The sequence below is a fragment of the Diospyros lotus genome, chromosome 10 (assembly GCF_014633365.1).
Source record: "Diospyros lotus cultivar Yz01 chromosome 10, ASM1463336v1, whole genome shotgun sequence".
In the NCBI taxonomy this organism is placed as follows: Eukaryota; Viridiplantae; Streptophyta; class Magnoliopsida; order Ericales; family Ebenaceae; genus Diospyros; species Diospyros lotus.
The window spans coordinates 27,160,428-27,178,779 of record NC_068347.1 but is presented as its reverse complement, the minus strand read 5'-3'; the positions used below and the strand labels follow the sequence as shown (position 1 = coordinate 27,178,779).

The window sequence follows — 18,352 nt, the reverse complement described above, 5'->3', positions numbered from 1 at the left end:
ATTCTAAACCAGGGCAATGATAACAAACAAAATTAGAAGTCTAAATAACAACTCGATAGGTTTTAATTTTATACATATTTAATTTTAATTTTATTATATAATTTAAATATCTTTTTGTATGGATCAAACAAAAGAGATAAATTCAAGAAATTCAGTTTTAAAGAAGATTTTTTTTATTAATTTATAATATTATACATTAATTAAAAATTAATATTAAAAAATTAAAAGGAGAAGGCGATAATTGGTGGCATTGATTTGAAGAATTGCAATTGGAGAAGTCAGGAGGACTACGGTTCCCATGCTTTATATATATATATAATAACATAAAGGCAGAGGATGGAGAAAGATTGGAGGAGGACAGAGGATTAAAGCGGCGGCCAAAGCAGAAATCGGAAGCAAGCCGGCCGAAGCGGAAATCGGATTCAGGGAGAAGGAAGCAAGCCGCAAGGCTTGAGCGGCACAGAGACGCCACACGCAGCAGCAGAAGCGGAAGCGAGCAGCAGCTGTTGGGCAGATCAGATCCGCCCGACCCAGATCTGTTCCAGATTTCTAAGGAGCATTAACCTGTTATTTATTTATCTTTTATGAACTTCATTAAATCTGTCATGAATTTATTTTATTTATTAGGATTTTTTAAGAAACTTGAGTTATTGACAATTTATATTTATTTGAATTAATTTTCTTTATCAATGTAAATAATTTTTTATTATTTTTAAAGTTATTAAATATTTGATCAATATTTAATTAATTTGTTGTCGTGGAATAAGATACGAAAGAAAATTTTATGATTTGACTTAAATAAAAAATTTTATAAAAAAATAATAAGAACGGGCGTAAAGATTTAATTTGTGTGGAATTACATTAAATAATAATTAATCATAATGAATTAGTTGATCTTTATTATTATTATTCAAAATAGATATTAAATATTTATCAATGTAATTGGTATGATTCGAGAAAGAATATCAATTATTCTAGGAGTGTTCAATCATTATATAGATAATTAAAATTAGATTAATAGTTAAATAAATTAAATAAGATTGATTTAAGTGAATTCAAAATACTCTATGATACATTAGTATTGATTTTTTTTCTATTATTCTTTGATTTGTTTAAATTGAATTAATTAAGTTTATTTTATTTAATTTGAGTTTGATTATAACTTTTTTGAATAATTTAAATAATAATAATAATAGGGTTAATTAATTTTAATAATTAATATATAATCTCTGTATAAATAATATTTAGTTCACTATTTTATTATTTAAACAATTTGGTATACTTGGTGAATTTGTCAATCATAACCCAAATATCATCTTCAACGACAAAGAATAACAAACAGTGATCCGACAAGATCTACATATATATATATATACACTCATATATGCTTCAGTAAGCAAATTCATTAGCAGTCCAAGGACAATGGACAAATGCTTATAACCTATGTAGGTTGCTACATTGTTAAGAATAGACCGGCCCTGGGCGTGTGGCGGATGAGAAAGTACATACTACCTCCAAACTGGTTTAGACGGTGTTTAGGTTATCGATTTGACCGAAGTGGATAAGTAGAAGCTAGTGAGGTGTTTAGGTACACCTCATTAACGTTTAAGTTAAACACCTTAAATATTGCTATCACAGAGTTTTGCAAAAGTTTTTTTTTTTTTTTTTTTTTGGGGGGGGGGGGGGGTTGTAAAATAATGTTAATGAATTTACCATTTTACTCTTTTTTTTTTTTTTTACTAATTTTTAGCCATATCTTTCTTTTTCAAACTCTGTCTCTCGCTACCTATCCCCTTATCTCTTCCCGCCGTCACTATTAGCCATCATTGTGGCCCCCACCAACCGTGTAATACCTCGTATTACATAGTGTTAAGTAAATTTAAAGAGCTAGAAATCGGTTGGAGAATTTAGTTAATTAATAATCGAATCAACAGAATAGAGTACCCTAAAATATAAATATCTAAGGAAAAAGATAAATCATTGATGAGTATCTTGAGATGAGATTTATAGCATGGAAGAAACTAGGAGGGAGATAATTTTCGATATAGCTAAGTTATAGCCTGAAAAATCGAATGATGATAAGAGACTTTCGGGAACTCAACGGAATCTTGAGAAAGTTCATATTTTGCATAACAAATAACCCTTAAGTGGTTTCAGGATGAAACAAAAGGGTTTGCGATCAAAACATGCATTCGAACCTAAGTATAATTTTTAATTCTAGTTGAAAAGGGGTTGAAAATGATATTTTTTCAAATTTATTGGGTCAATTGAGAAGCATGAGACTTAAGGGCTCAAGTGGTAAAAATATCATACTTTGAGGACTTAAAATAAAGGCCAAAATGGCATTTGGAAGAAGGTTGGAATATTAGCGTAATAAATCACTTGGATTTCAAAACTTAATCCAATATAGATTTGAATCATTTTGAATTTCAAACAACATTTCATTCCAACTTTGGATCACTATAGAGTCCAAAGCTTATTTAAATCAAGTATAGGGATATGTGGCGATGCGTGATTGGCCCAAAAAATTTATAAATAAGGACATGGGGTTGTTCACAAACCATTCCAAGTGAGTTTGAGGATTGAGCGATTCTAAGGTGAGGATCTTATTCTTGAGAGATGAGATAAAATTCTGCACACAAAAAAAAGGAAGAAATCAGAGAAGAAACGAAGGAGAATGGGTTTCGCTAGAGTTTTAGGTCTTCACCGAAGTTTGTGCCAAACAATTAGAAAAATTACGAGGTAAGTTCAATTTTTTATAATATTCTTATAGATGGGGAAGAAAAAAACCCGTACGTTTGAACGATGGTCGAATCGAAGTTAAAACGAATGAGTTATGGTCGAAAAAACAAAAGAAGGTGGAGCTGTGCGAAATATAAGGGCGGCGCGTGTAATACACGTGCCAGGAAGGGGTTGCGTGTGGGCCACCTTCTCAAGGTGTGTGAGGGATGCTGTGGGGCCCTCTTGCCCTGATATTTTTCAGATTTACTCCCTATTTAATGTCCTTCAACCCTATGTAAAAATATTAGAAGTTTTGTTTACCGAAACTCGTATTTTCTGCAGAAACTTAGACTCAGTTGCTGTGAAACAGTAACTTCCATAGGTAAATCTTCAAGGTGAGAGTTCCTAACCAAAGCTTGGTTATATTGTGAGTGTTTTTACATAAAAACTTGGTTTATTGTGAGTGGTTCGACCCTATACCTGGTTTGTTTTCAAGCAAATGTTTTTATTTGGTTTCAAGTTAGTATTCTTATCGAAATACTAGATTTGATTTCATGTAAATGGTATGGGCATCTGAATACTTGATTTCAAATGGTTTGACCTGTAATAGGTTGATTTCATATGGATGGTTCATCCAAAATATTTTCTTACATGTGCATTAAAATATGTGCATTAAAATGTCATTTTATATAATGCATCATTACATGTTGTGGTTATAGCATTGGCATGTGTGTGAAAATAGGTAGTGTTTCTGGAATACTTTTGAGTGGGAACGTAATCTTTGATGTGATTATGGTGAACCGGGTTTATGCGTTGATGTTGACCCTCTTATGGCGAGAGTGGTAACGATTGTTCCCAACATGTCGGAGAGATGCGTTGATGTTGTCCTTCTTAAGCTAGGACTGTGTTCTGTCAATGCGTCAATGTGGTTATGTTGCCTTTAAAGAGATTATTTTTTTTCCCCAAGGTATGGGTTAAGCACTGTAAGAGATTCTCTTAGGCTGACACATGTCGGGATTTGTCATTTTATTCTTGATCTTGCATATATTTATGAAAATATTTTGAATCCTCACTTAGATGATTCAACATCTAATTTTCATTATGTTCCTAAAATATTCAAATGTTCCAATTGAAAACAGCGACGCCAAGGGAAAAGAAGTCATCAAGATTTAGCCGTCATTTACGTTATGGAAGTTTAGTAGGTCTTTGACCATATTTTGTGATATTCAGATGTTATGTATTATTTTGATGATATCATGTTGAACATCGATATGTTATTAGGTTATAAATAAGGAATTTGCGGTTATTTAAGGTTTCGATTTTACTTCCGCAAATGTAATGATTACTTATCTTAGTTTATTCATTTTAAGTTTGATATATTGAGAAAGTAGAACATGATTTTTGGAAATGATTTAGGTTGAATGTATGTTGAAAAAAGAAATATTCTCAAAATCCCATGTTAACGTCGCGCTTGGGAAAAGCGGGGTGTTACATACCACTTCCCGTTGGCCATCACCCCCTGCAACATCGGTCGCTGCCTTCGTTGTCTCCTCAGTTGGTAGCCCCTGATCTATTTCAACTTCTCCTCCGTCCTCGACCGTTTGTCGTCCCATCTGCCACTACCCGTCGTTGTCCCTATCCTCATCTCCTAAGTCCATGTTTCTCTTCCCCGTTGCCTGTAATATCCTAGTATTTTGAGAATAATAATAATTAATTTTGTATTTAAAATATTTTTTGACATCCATTAGAGATTATAATTAAGAAAACTAATGGACTTAGAGTTAGTGGGATAAGTTGAAAAATGAAAGACTAAGTAAATGGGTTTAGAGTTAATAAACCAAGTTGAAAAATGAAGTAAATGGATTTAGAGTTAATAGGCTAAGTTGAAAAATGAAAGGCTAAGTAAATGAGTTTAGAGTTAGTAGGCTAAGAAAATAGGCTTAAAATTAATGAACTAAATGAAAGAATAATCTATTCAAAAGAAGATTTAGTGAAAAATAATTAAGGTGACAAAATAATCAAAGATAATGGGTGAAATAATTAAGAAATGTGAGAGACAAAGTAGGGTGTGGACAAATAATTAAAGATTATGAGTGAGATTTAATAGAAAATAATTAAGAAATGTGACAAAATAATTAAAGACAGTGAATCACTACAATTATGCTAAGCTTAATTCAACATTCTATAAATAGAGAAAACTTGAAAGGTTGGAAAACTTAAATTAAAAAGAAAAATATTGTAAAAAATAAAGATTTGAGAGTGAGAGAGATATTTGAAAAAGAGAAAGAAAAAAAAATAAAAAATATATATATAGAGAAAAATATCAAAAATTCTTAGAAAAATCTTATAGGCTGGATTTAATAGTTCGTGTAAAAATTTGTGACAGAATGTATAACACCCTTAATTTTAAAATAACTAATTTATGGGTTATGTGTAATTTCTATTATATAATAAATTATATAAGTGTAATATATATATATATATATGTGTGTGTGTGGGGGGGGGGGGGGGGGGGGGCGGTGTGCGAACTTGGAGGCCAAGTTTCTTGAAATTTAAATAGAAAGAGATGAAGGCTCGGGCAGAACTTTTGGCCATGAGAGATTGAGGGAGAGCGATGAAGTTGGAGAGGTTGGCGGCTGACCGATCGTGAGGTGATGGCCAGAGACAGCGCTGGAAGCTGCCATGGCCGACGAGGTAGCAGCTCGCGTGGAGGCCGACGACGATGCTAGGTGGTGCAGTAGCTCGGGATGGTGGCGGCCTATGATGGTCGCGACGTCGGTGGCTGGAGCTGGAGGGGCAAGCGGCGACCGGAGGCGTTGCTGTGCGCATGCAAGCTGAAAGCTCGCGGTGGCTGCGAGCGAAGCAGCGGTGGCATCGCGGCTGAGGCCGATTGCTGGTGGTCGCGTTGCAGCGAGGAGCAACCGGAAATGGCGGGCTTGGCCACTGTGGCGGCGGCTGGCGAAGGCCAGGCAGGCGGAGGCTGGAGCTGGTGCGAGCAAGGGGCCGCGGGGAAGAAGAACAGAAGAAGAAGGGAGAAGAAACAAGGAAAAAAGAAAATAAAGAAAAGAAAAATGAAAAAGAAATAAAAGAAAAAATGGAAAAAAACACGGGAAAATAACTATAAATTCCTGAAAAAATGGGAAAAATTCTAGAACTTAATTTGAGGCTCGAGGAACGTGTCAAAGGCTCGAAAATTGGAATTTGGACACGAGATGGCAGTTTAGAAGGCAACGCTAGGTGGATGTTTTCTCGATTTTTTCTCCGAATTAATCGAGGTAAAGGTTTAGTATGTTTTGTGTGTAAATTGCTTTTGTCATGACTTGCATAAGATATTGAGGAAATGTCTAGGCATGAGGCTATAAATAATGGACCGTGTGAGTCTCGAAATGGGGTCCTAGATGAAATCAGTGGGGTTACCAAGAGCCAAACCAGGGTACGGTGGACGGGCTTGCATGCATGTTGCACTTCAATTTTATCTATAATGTCTTGCTTAATAATTTACTACACTGTATATTGCATTTACTTAGTCCTCGGATTCATCCCTTTACCCTCATTAACCCAACAGATGGCTCGGGATCCAAAAAATAAAGGTGATGTTGGTGAAAGGGACATCAGTTAACCGTGATTGCAAACGGTGAGGGCACGGGTTGAATTCTTATGTCACTTGTGTAATATATAAATGCTTTGTGTTTAACTACGGGTGATGGCTTCAATTTAAATGAAATTTGGCTAAGATTAATTTAATGTTCCCACTATGAGTAATTCAGAGTGTGTGTGTGAACCGATCGGTTGCGGTCAGAATTAGGTATGCTTGACTGTTGAAATAGTTATTTGGGCATGATGACATTTATTTATTTAAAATTAAATTTATATTTTAATGGTCTAATAGGGTACAAGAATCGGATGAGTTTTCGCTACCTAAGTATTTTTTTTAAACCCGAGTTTTTGACCGTTTAAAGGCAGTGAAGCTTGGACCCCACCCAGGGCGCCCATATTATTTTAATACTTTATGTTGGTTGAGACAGGCTGGGGTTGTATCATGGATTATGGTGGCACCCAATAGTGGGGGCCAGGACGTCACAGAAGGCATTGTTGGATATGCAAATCGAGACTTCGTCGCAGTATAGAAGAATACCAAATTACTCCGCGGGGATGTGAGCTATCTTCAAAAATTTCTTCAAAAATATGAGAATAATATTTTAGAATTTATGATGATAAAATTGGAAGATAAATGCATGATTGGTATTTATTATGAATTTTTGAGGCAATAGATGCTTGAAAATTACAGAGAAAATAAGAAATAAATAGAACATAGATTCTGAAAATTATGAGGAAATTTATGGGGTTTAGGAATATTGTTTTAGGAATTATAAGAAAGTATTTATTTTATAAGAAAGTATTTATTTTATAATCTTGAGGAAATAATAAGAGGAAATGAGAGAAATTATGAAAATTAGAGAAAATCAGAAATTTGATTTTCTTAAGTAATTATGATACCCAGAGTACGTCAAGGTTCATAATTGAGTACGGTTGAAAGTTCGACGCGAATTTTGAAGCAAAATTATGTTAGGGGCAAAATTATCTTTTTGTAAGGTAAATGGTACTTTTCCAACTGGATTTAGTTTTATAAAATGATTGATTTGTAAGTGGTTCTACCCAAAATTTGATTTTATGTAAATGGTTTTATCATGTTGTCATGTATTGATGATGAAATATGCATATGTACATGATGATATCATTAATCATGCATTCGCATAAGGGTTTGAGAGTACGGGCCGGGATCGCTGTTATTCTAAAGGTGCACCCATAGACCTCGGCCTGGTAAGGAGACTGTAAAAATAAGGAGTAGCAATAAGGTACGGTCGGCTCAAATCAAAATAAAATAGAAAATGACATTTTCCATAATTGCATCTATGCACAAGATATGTTTATTGTTCCCTTACTTAGATGATTCATCATCTAATTTGGGATTTGCCCTTGGAATATTAAAACATTCCAGATGGAGATTGTAGCAGAAACAAAAATAAATGAGACATAAAATGACACTTAGCAAAGTGCATGATGAATTGAATCATGAATTCTATGTATGTCATGTAACTCATGTATTTAAGTTCTGTTACTTTTAAATTCTGAATGTTTTGAGAAATGATGATGTATAACCTTTTTTATGGTTAATTAGAATGTAAGAATTGATTTATGATTAATGTTAAGATGTTATGTTCGATTCTAGCTTCCGCATTTGATGTATATGATGATTCTCTTTGAAGATAAATGTATGAAAATTTTGGGATGGATATAAGGAATGATATGGTTTAGTTTTAAATAGAAGAAAAATTTATTATCTCAGAATTGTCGTAAGATGTTACACGTCCGAGAAAGTGGGGTGTTACATTGCCTGTGTTTATGTATGTAAGTATATATACATATATTATACAAAACAACAATAAACATATATATATATGTATATATATAATAATATATTATATATATAACACAAAATAATTATATATAATTTATTAATCTTTAATGATAAAATTTTATATTATTTAACATTATGTCTATTTTGATTTTTTTTGTCAAATTTTGATAACTTATCAACTTTTTCAAATCAAACACATAATTATTAACTAATAGTTTAAAAATATATTTATCCAAATACATTATCAATTTAAACGCTATTTGTCGACGTTCGATTTCGGCCGACCGTGATTCGTTTTGGGCCGCGGTGAGTCAATCCAAAAATACCGAGAAGGAAGGAAACCCCCCCCCCAAAATTCCAAGCGTGTACACCAGAATCTTTTACGTGATTCGGACAGAACGATGCCTAGTCCACGGCCGCCGTCTGATTATTCTCTCAGAGTGGCGGTATCTCATTATTCTTTTTTTTGTCCTTGCCCCTCATGGTCTCTTTGATTCTCATTTATATTGAGGGACTTTTACAATTTAGATAATATATAAAAATACAGTGATTGTATAATGGGGGACAAACAGTTCTTATCGCCTTCACAAGATCGGGAGTGGGATTCTCATTACGAGGGGCATGGGCTGTTACAGATAAAGTGATCGGACCCTACCTTTGACTTCTCAGCAGCTTTGCCACTCATGCGAGCTGGAGGTTTTAGGCCAGCGACCTGGATGGGCCAGCGATCTGGAGGATATTTCAGGAGCTCGTTAGTCGATTGCTTGGAGCTCGTTGGGGGATTACCGGGAGCTCGCCATATGCTCGCTTTACGAGTTCCGGATCTTTGGTGCAGGCTGGACTTTCCTTAACGAGGTCGTCCGGGCCTTCTTGGCCTTGGGTGATTGGGCCGATCTATCGAACCGAGTCTGGCCCATGCGGGGTGATGTGGGAAATACATATAACACTATTCAACTTTAAGTTAAAAAATTAAATAGCTTAAAGATTAAAAAAAAAAAAAAGCCAAACACCCGCTTAATAAGATCAACGACAACCAAAACATCAAGCTCTCCATCAATACTAATCTTGTCGCTTATGAGCCCCAATTGCAGGCTCGAAGGAAACAAGATCATGTCCACCCATTTTACACTTGTACACAGAAACCCAAAACATAGAAAGCTAGCTAGAATTAATTGATACAAGCCAAGAATACTATAATAAAATTGTGTCTGGGTTATGTTTTAGATGGATATTTTATAATGAAAGCGGGGTGGGGGGGGGGGGGGGGGGGGGGAAGTAAAGTGCCCACGATACCCTCGCGTCCTATTCCGTACCACTATTTTGTGTGCATCTGAGACGAGGAAGCCAATATATTTATAAATATGTTCATTACTTTTACCATGTTACTTCGTTATCTGTGTACTTATTTATTTATTTTGAAAGTAAAGTGATATAATTGTAATTTTATTTTCTTTTTAACAGGTTTATCTCCTTTTATTTTCTATCAAGATAAAGTAAAATTATATTACGTTTATTTATATATCTTCCCATATAATGAAAATTTAATAAATTATATGTCACTATTTTTACTCTTACGTTCTATTCTATTATATACAATTTCGTTCTTTATCTCACTTTGTAAAATTGTTAAAATCAAAATTTTAAGACGATCTCTGACTCAAAATTTCAAAATAGTCTAACTTTTGCTCTAAAATGGTGCAACTAATTCATCTCTAACCCATTATATCAAATTTTACATCAAATGAACAGTGTTTTTTCTATTTTTTTAATTCATAACAATTAATTTATTTTTAAAATTTATTTAATTATTTACATAATTTCAGCTTAAATATGTAAAAAAAAATTAACACATATTTACACAAAATATTTTATTTATTTAAAAAAATTAAATACGATATTTTATATAATATCACAATCTACAAAATTTATAATTTAACACGACAAGACTCATAGGAGATTACTTGAACGAAAAAACGTTACAAACAAAAAATGCAATTAATCATGTCATTTAATTCTCAAAATTAGTATATTCCTCCCACAAATATTCAATTAATGCATTTCGAAGTGTAATATGAGCCTCTTTATCCTTGATTTTTCAGTGTCCAACAAGAAATTGTTGAAATCAGGTCCTTCATCAGCAACCATCTCAACATCTAAACTTGGTGCTTCTAAGTTTTATGGAGTAATTTATTTTATTTTGTTAAATAATTATAACTTTTTTACTAAGAGCCTTAAGTACCTCTTTTCACAGATGGAACTCAATACGAGACAACGTCGTTGGTTAGAGTTGCTCAAGGACTATGATTGCGAGATCCTTTATCACCCAGGTAAAGCCAATGTGGTAGCGGATGCATTGAGTCGCAGTGGAGCGTCAGTTGCAGCTATGATGGTATAGGGGTGGTTCTTATTGGAGCATATGAGTGACCTTACCATCTCAATGGCATCAGGCAGTCCTATTCTCTATTGTGTTGCCATGAGTATCCATTCAGATCTAGAGGGTCAGATTCGTGATCGACAGCGACAGGATGTGGAGCTTGGCGAGATCATGGCTGATATGGAGAGATTTGGGCCGTTGGGGTACAACGAGAGGAACGATGGCTTGCTACTGTTCCGAGGACGGATTTGTGTGCCGAGTAATAGTGATATCAAGTAGAGGATCCTAGAGGAGGCTCATCGTTCTCCCTATACTATCCATCTTGGAGCGACGAAGATGTATCAGGGCTTACGGCGCCAATATTGGTGGAGCGGCATGAAGAGGAGCGTATCAGAGTTTGTATTACAATGTTTAGTGTGCCAGCAAGTCAAAGCTGAGCACCAGAGACCCGCAGGATTGTTACGACCTTTATCTATGCCAGAGTGGAAATGAGAGCACATAGCTATGGATTTCGTCTCGAGATTGTCGCGATCCAGCTAGGGATTTAATTCGATATAGGTGATTATCGACCAGTTGACTAAATCAACGCATTTCTTACCCGTCAAGAAGACCTATCCTATTCATCAACTGGCCAAGTTATATATCGATGAGGTGGTGAGACTGCACGGAGTCCCAGCCAGTATCGTGGTTCACTTCACGATTTTGGGAGGCGTTGCAGAGTGCTATGGGGACCCAGTTGACTTTCAGTACAGCCTTCCACCCTCAGACCAACGGGCAGTCAGAGTGGACCATACGGACTTTAGAGGATATGCTCCATGCCTATGTACTGGATTTCCAAGGGAACTGGGATGATCATCTGTCGCTAGTGGAGTTTGCCTACAATAATAGCTTCCAGGCCAGTATTGGGATGGCACCTTTTGAAGCGTTGTACGGGTGACCGTGTAGATCACCGCTTTGTTGGACTGAGATTGGGGAGCGAGCGTTGCTTGGACCAGAGTTGGTAGAGCAGACGATATAGAAGATCCAGTTGATTCGGGCTAGGATGAAGGCAGCTCAGGACCGTCAGAAGAGTTACGCAGATAGACGACGCTGGGATTTGGAGTTTGATGTGGGTGATCATGTGTTTCTTCGAGTCATGCCGATGAGGGGTGGTCATCGCTTTGGAGTATCTGGCAAGTTGAGTCTTTGTTATGTGGGACCGTTCGAGGTACTAGAGCGAGTCGGATCGTTGGCTTACTAGTTAGCTTTACCCCCTCAGTTAGCCCACGTACATGATGTTTTTCATGTTTCTATGCTTCGCAAGTATGTGGCGGATCCCGGGCATGTTATTGACTATAACCCGCTCGTGGTGCAAGAGGACATGTCATACACCGAGTTGCCTGCCAGTATCGTGGATCGGAAAGAGAAAGTGCTCCGCAACCACACGATTCCCTATGTAAAGGTCCAGTGGCAGTGACATACCCCTAAGGAGGTTACATGGGAGCTAGAGGAGGACATGAGGTGACTTCTGTAATACCCCATGTTCGTATGAGTTGCCACGTAATTTCGATGAGTTTAGGATACCGAAAAATTGATTTTATAGCAATTTCAGGTACCGGATCAACCGCAGGGAATGCCTCGGAGTGAAATTGTCTAAGGAAAATGATATGGTCTTGATATGCATTCCAAGTTAGGAATTATGGTATCAAAAAAAATCGGATCGGGAACAGTTTTCGGTATAGCTAAAATACAGCTGCTAATTAGGCTGTAAAATCGAATCGTCGTAGGAGGCTCTCGAAAAATCAACGGAACCCTAAGGGGGCTCCGGTTTTGCGTAACGAGCAACCCTTCAGTAGTTTCGGGATGAAACGACAGCCCAGAAAGGTCAGTGGGGCGAATCGTCCTTTTTGACTAAGTTTTGAATTATTAATTTTAGATTTTCGGTATTATAATACAACTTAATTAAGTGTTTGAGGGCATATTTGCAATTAGGGTATTTTATAAGTAAAATAGGAATAAATTTTAAATTAAAATATGTAATTTTTCTAGTTTAATATATAGTTATATATATATAATATGTATATGGGCGTGCGTATGAGGCCATTTTCACCCATTCCCTGCAAGCTCATTCCATGCCACAACAATGATTTTCCATTCGAGAATTGCGCAAAATGGGAAGATTATGGCCACGAGAATTCTGTAAAAGATATGGATAGGTGGCGTCTGAAGATTTGAAGCAATTAATGTGCAATTAATGTGGAGTAGCGGCCAAGGCAGGGCATGGGCCTATAAATAGAGGTTAATGGAAGCAAATGGGAAGAAGCAGGGAGAGAGTTGCAGAGCAGTGGCTGAGCGATGCGAGAGAGAGGGAGAGATCAAGCTCGGGCTGGGCGATCCGAGAGAGAGAGAGAGGGGGGAGGGAAGCTGGCCGGCACCATGGCTGCAAGCCTTGGCCATGGCAGCTGAGCATCAAGCGGCCGAGCGAAGGTTTGCGGCGAGGGGCGGCTTGCTAATGGTGGCGCAAAGGTCGAAGGGGTCGTTGAAGGCTTGGGAGGCGACCCGAAACAGTGGAGCCGCGGCCATGGCAGCGAGCTCCAGCAAGCTGGACGCGAGGCTGAGGAGCTGCCGCGATGGTAGCTTGCGGTGGTAGGCGACGATGCGGTCGGTGCAGTGGCTGGGAGAGGCAGAAGCCGCTGGAGGTGGAGGCGCGCGGAGGCGTTGGCAGCAGCGGCAGCCGTGGGCAGTGCTGTTTCGGCCATGGAGGAAAGAAGAGAAAGGAAAGAAAAAGAAGAAGAAGAAGAAGAGGAGGAAGAAGAAGAAAAAGAGAAAGAAGGAAAAGGAGGAGGAAGAAGAAGAAGTTGCAAGCGCAGGAGGCGGGAAGAGGAGGAAGAAGAAGAAGAAAAGAAAAAAAAGAAAAGAAAAAGAAAGAAAAGGAAGAAAAAGAAAAGAAAATGGGAAAAATGTCGAAAAAATCTCAGAAAAATCTCAAAAGATAGGAAATTATATTTCGATAACATCCCAGAGATTTTGGAGAGAAAACGGCTGGGGCACGCATTTCGAGGAAATGACACGCATACCGAGGAAATCCGAAATGCTAAGTTAAGGTGAATAAAATTCCTTAGAAAATTCCAGAAATTCAAGAATATTATTTTATGAATTTTCGTAGTGAAATATTTGAGAAAATATTTTTAGAAATATTTAATTTAGAATTATTGAAGGAAAATAGGAAGAAATAGAGAGAAAATTATAGAAAATGCCAGAAATTATGGAAAAATAGGTTTTAATGTTTATTTAAATAATTATGGTGATTAGGATACTTTGAGGCTGAAGTTGAAGAGACTCGTGCAAATTTTGAGGTTGGCACGCAAATCGAGGCAAGGCACGAATATCGAGGTAGTCCGATAAGTTTGAGAAGGTAAGTGATACTTTCTCAGAAATGTTTTAATCATATTAACATGCCTAAATACACGTTGATATCATCGATCACACGCATATGAGGCCGTAGGGAGTATGAACTGGCACCGCTGCCTTACCAAGGGTGCACCCATACACCCCGGCTTCGAAAGAGGTGGCCGCTAAAATGGTAGGTAGCATGAGGGGTGCAGTTGACACCTACGATGAAAGACATTGTATACACTCATGACATAGCATTATGTACCCTTACTTAGATGGTTCATCATCTAACTTGAGTTCGACCCTGGAACATTCAACGTTCCAGTCGGGACTTGCAGAGATGATTCCGAGATTGGTGATATGTAGTGACGCGAGACGTCAAGAAGCGAGTAAATGTACCATGTTATGTTGTAATATGAGTAGTTTAAGAATTATGTACATTGTATTTATTGTCAGACGCTTATGAATCAACTTTGTAAGAATGTCATGTCTAGTTATTATTATATGAGCAGGTTCGATTCAGCTTCCATTTTGTATTTATTTTCTAGTGTAAATATCTCGCACTAGATAAGGTCTTAGGGAATTTTGGGATAATGTAAAGATAAAAAAATAATAATAAATAAGACCAAATTTCCTAAGGCATAACACGCCCTGAAGAAGTGGGCTGTTACATTTTCACCCTCAGTTATTTGCCTAGCCAGGTAGGAATTTTGGGGACAAAATTCTTTTATTGGGGAGGATTTGTAACGCCCCGTAAATTGCGATTTAATTTAATTACTCATTATCGGGGTAAATTAATTTAAAAGAAATATTAAAATAACTTATTATTATAAATAAAAATAAATTATGTGATTTTAAGGAAATAGGAAATTAGGGTAATTAATTATGTTATTTTAGAAAATTTCTGGAATAAGAAAAAAAATTGAAATAAATCAAATTGTGTGATTTTTTGAAGTTCCGGGTGTTAGTGTAATTAATATAGGGGGGTGAGTGTGTAAATAATGGAAGTTGGGGGTGGCTGGTGCGGTTGTCGTAAAAGTGACCAAGGGTCCCTTTAAATTAAATGCGCGCGCTATATGGTTAAAGGCGAGCGTGGGCGCGGGCGTGCGGGCGTAGGCGAGGTCGCGGGTTCGAAACGCGGGGGCGCACGCGCGAGGCCGAGGTTTTGGGCTGATTTTTAATCAGCCAGACTTTCGAAACGACGTTGTTTCGGTTAGAGGCGATGGCCTCCAATGCTGGCCCGCGCGCTGCCACGTGGCTGCGTCTCCTCCACCCATTTTTGCCTCTATTTAAAGCCCAATTCGGGCGTTCCTTTTTGCAAATGAAACAACAAACATTTTGGGAGAACAGCAGCGTGCGCGCAGGAGAAATTTGAGAGATTTTGGGGCTGAAATTTGGGTTAAATCAAGTTTAATTCAAGAGTTAATTTTCTAGGTATGTAAAGAAGCTAGTAATTAATATTCTGTACGGTCAGAATTTCATTTAGAGCCAAATTTTGTTAATTTTGGCAAATTATTGGGGTATTGCAGTGTGTGTAATTTTTACCGTATTGGGTTGAAACAAGTCTAAGGATATCTTCGTAAAGGCAAGTTCTTCATATCCACCTCGTCGATTCTTTCGTTGTCAATTTATTTGATCTCCCTTAGTTTGTTTCGACTGTTAATAAATTATGGGATTTTAAACAGTGTATTTTAAAATTTTAATTTATTAAGTTTGTCTCGAGGATTTTATGCATTGATTGCCTACGGGGGTTCATGCCACCCCCAAGCCTGTGGGAATGATGCCGTACTCACCCGGGGCTAGGTTCTTAGCTGTTCAGGTATTATTATTGGATTTTTTGTTATTTATAGGCTAAAGCGGTTGTGCAGTGGGGGCAAGGATTGGCTGTTCGGTGACGGTGTAACTGTCGTACGGTCTATCTTAGGCCGTCATATAGTCTCTCCTAGTCACTGACCGTTGACCGGTGCCAGGTACTGCTGACTAGATCTGCCGTTATGTGATTATAGCATGCCTTGTTACATTTTATTCTTGTTGCATGATTTGGCGTGCACATGGGTACGGGCTGCATGTTGGGATTATCATGATTTGGGTATACTTAGTCACGAACATTCTAGCTTGGTTATGATGCATCCAGCACGGGCATATGCATCGCGTGTGATTTACTATATGGGCGGAGCATGGCCTGATGCCTGGATGTATGGGCGCCATGTATCACGTTGATACTCATTACGCCATTGCATTTTATGTGCATTGCAAGGTTACTCGTAGTATTTAGTTCTCGGACGGGAGTATCGTTTCGAGGGAGCCTACAGCTTGGGTGTCGAGAGAATGGACATGGATATGGGTGACGGGAGTACCAACCCGGGACAGTGCGCATAGGTTTGTTAGAGATCTATGTTGCCTTCCAGGGCAGCGGCAGGTTGGTATAGGACTTGGGTGTCAGGTGTCTTATGTGGGCCCCAAGGACCGGTATGTGCTTTTATTATGCGACACTATTGTATTGTTGCATCACATGGCTTGTGTGTACATGTGGGTCTATATTTGGGATGATCTCCTCTTCGATTCATGTTATAGCCTTCATTTTCATATAACTTGCTGAGTCTTGCGACTCACCTTACTTTCCATCATTCCAAGTAAGGGTAAAGCGAAGGCCGAGGGTGAGGACCGCGCCACCTAGCAGCCAGTCGTGTCGGTAGGGTGTACAGTTAGCTGTCCCGTCATATCTGATATTTTTTAGAACTTCTGTCATTTATTTTTTGACTGTGCTGGGTTGGTCCTTGTATCTTTTATTTGTTGACACAGGTGTCTGTATATTTTTATATACTCTATGACCGCTGATCCAGCGGGGTACTTGTGGGCATGCATGTTTACTGTTTTTGCTTCCGCTATTGTATTTCTTATGTATACATGTCAGGATATTTTTGTCTTGTGTTTGTTTCTATTTCCTTATGTAAGCGCTTTCATTCGGATAGACCAGGTGGTTGGGATATTCGGGCGGGAGTGCTTACATTCTTTTTTGGCATTGAAGACAAACCTACAACTCTTCGCTAAACATTAATGTTTTTCACTAAATTAGATTTACATAGTCTGCTTCATCTTTTATCTTTGCTAAGAAAATTTCATTGCTTTCAGAACTAACTTTTATTTTGGCAATCGCATGCTTCATATATGGAAATCAATCTTTCTTAGTACTACAAACATCTTCCTACTTATCTATTTTTGTTTTCTTAATGTTGAGCAATAAATGTGTCAAAATTTGCCCTTTATTGACTAACTCTATTTTAAGCTTAACTTTGAAAAACAACAATAAAGTCAATTAAACTCAACTTTGAAAAACAGAAAATTCCAAAGAAAATTTTTAAATCTTATAAACCCAATTCACCCATTTTTCGGATTATTTTTCTAAGTAACACTAACATTTGTCATCTACGAGTATGACAAAAATCAAAATTATGTGTAATACTATATAAAAAAGACAACATTAGATATAATATAATTGTTGTTACCCGGTTACAACAATAAATTTGTAAAAAAAGGAAACTGTCGATGGATGACTCTCTTATGGACGATCCGAGCGATGGGTGACCCTCTTGTGGCGTATCCGAGCGATGGATCGGTCTTTTGGGGGTAGAAACAGCGATGGGTGAGTCCCTTGGTCTGGTAGAGAATGATGGGTGACCTGCTAGAAAAGAATCAGTTAGAGGCGCAAGCGAAAGTCTCCGCATGAACCCTCCAATACTTAAGTCAGATCACCGTAGATGTAACGGCCCGCCTCCCGAAACCCCTATCGCGGATAGAGGATCCGTAAGAGGGTCATTATTAAAATGATATCGAATAATGACACAACTACAACACACCCACAATAACATAACCCTTATTTAAATCATAATCTCTTTTTATTATAACATCTCATAAACATCTTTACAAACCTTTCATCACTTGGGCCCACTTAGGCTTACATAATATGCCTCCATCTCACAAACATAAAGCATTACTTTCATCCAGACACACGACACCCAGGATCTAGGTTCGAGAGAGCTCTGCACTTGCTATCATGACACGTCGATCTGGACCCAACCCCGATGAACGTACCTGGAATGATGCAAAACAACATGAGTCGCGAGACTCAGCAAGCTCTAGAAAAGAAAGGCTGAGGGCTTAGGATAGGACTCTTTCCATGACACCCCATGCAACTCATGCCAATGCAACCACACCATGCCATGATCCACATGTACCTTACTTCTACATGCATAACATAAAGTTAACTGCACATAAGGAACCAGGGGCCCATATAAGTCACACATTGGCACCCGAATCCCGCATACATATCTGTTGGCAGCCTTTTATAAGCTACCTCCATACTATGTCCTTAACCTGCCCATTCCTGTTGCTCACATCATAATTTGTTACCGTGGGTCTCACCCCAAGGTCTTACTGTTGTCGTGGGTCTCACCCCAAGGTCTTTA

The 18,352-nt window shown here is 37.7% G+C and overlaps 1 protein-coding gene across 1 annotated transcript; it reads left to right on the top strand.

Annotated features, from left to right (window-relative positions):
* Positions 1 to 11,556: 11,556 nt before the first annotated feature.
* LOC127811208 (uncharacterized) lies at positions 11,557 to 11,970 on the top strand. Its single transcript, XM_052350916.1, has 2 exons — positions 11,557 to 11,721; positions 11,818 to 11,970. The coding sequence occupies exons 1-2, from the start codon at positions 11,557 to 11,559 to the stop codon at positions 11,968 to 11,970; spliced, it is 318 nt and encodes a 105-aa protein (XP_052206876.1).
* Positions 11,971 to 18,352: the final 6,382 nt, after the last annotated feature.

Coding starts and splice junctions, on each gene's coding strand:
- LOC127811208 (XM_052350916.1), top strand. CDS start 11,557: ATGAAGGCAGCTCAGGACCGTCAGAAGAGTTACGCAGATAGACGACGC. Junction 11,722..11,817: donor GTTATGTGGGACCGTTCGAG/GTACTAGAGCGA, acceptor ATGCTTCGCAAG/TATGTGGCGGATCCCGGGCA.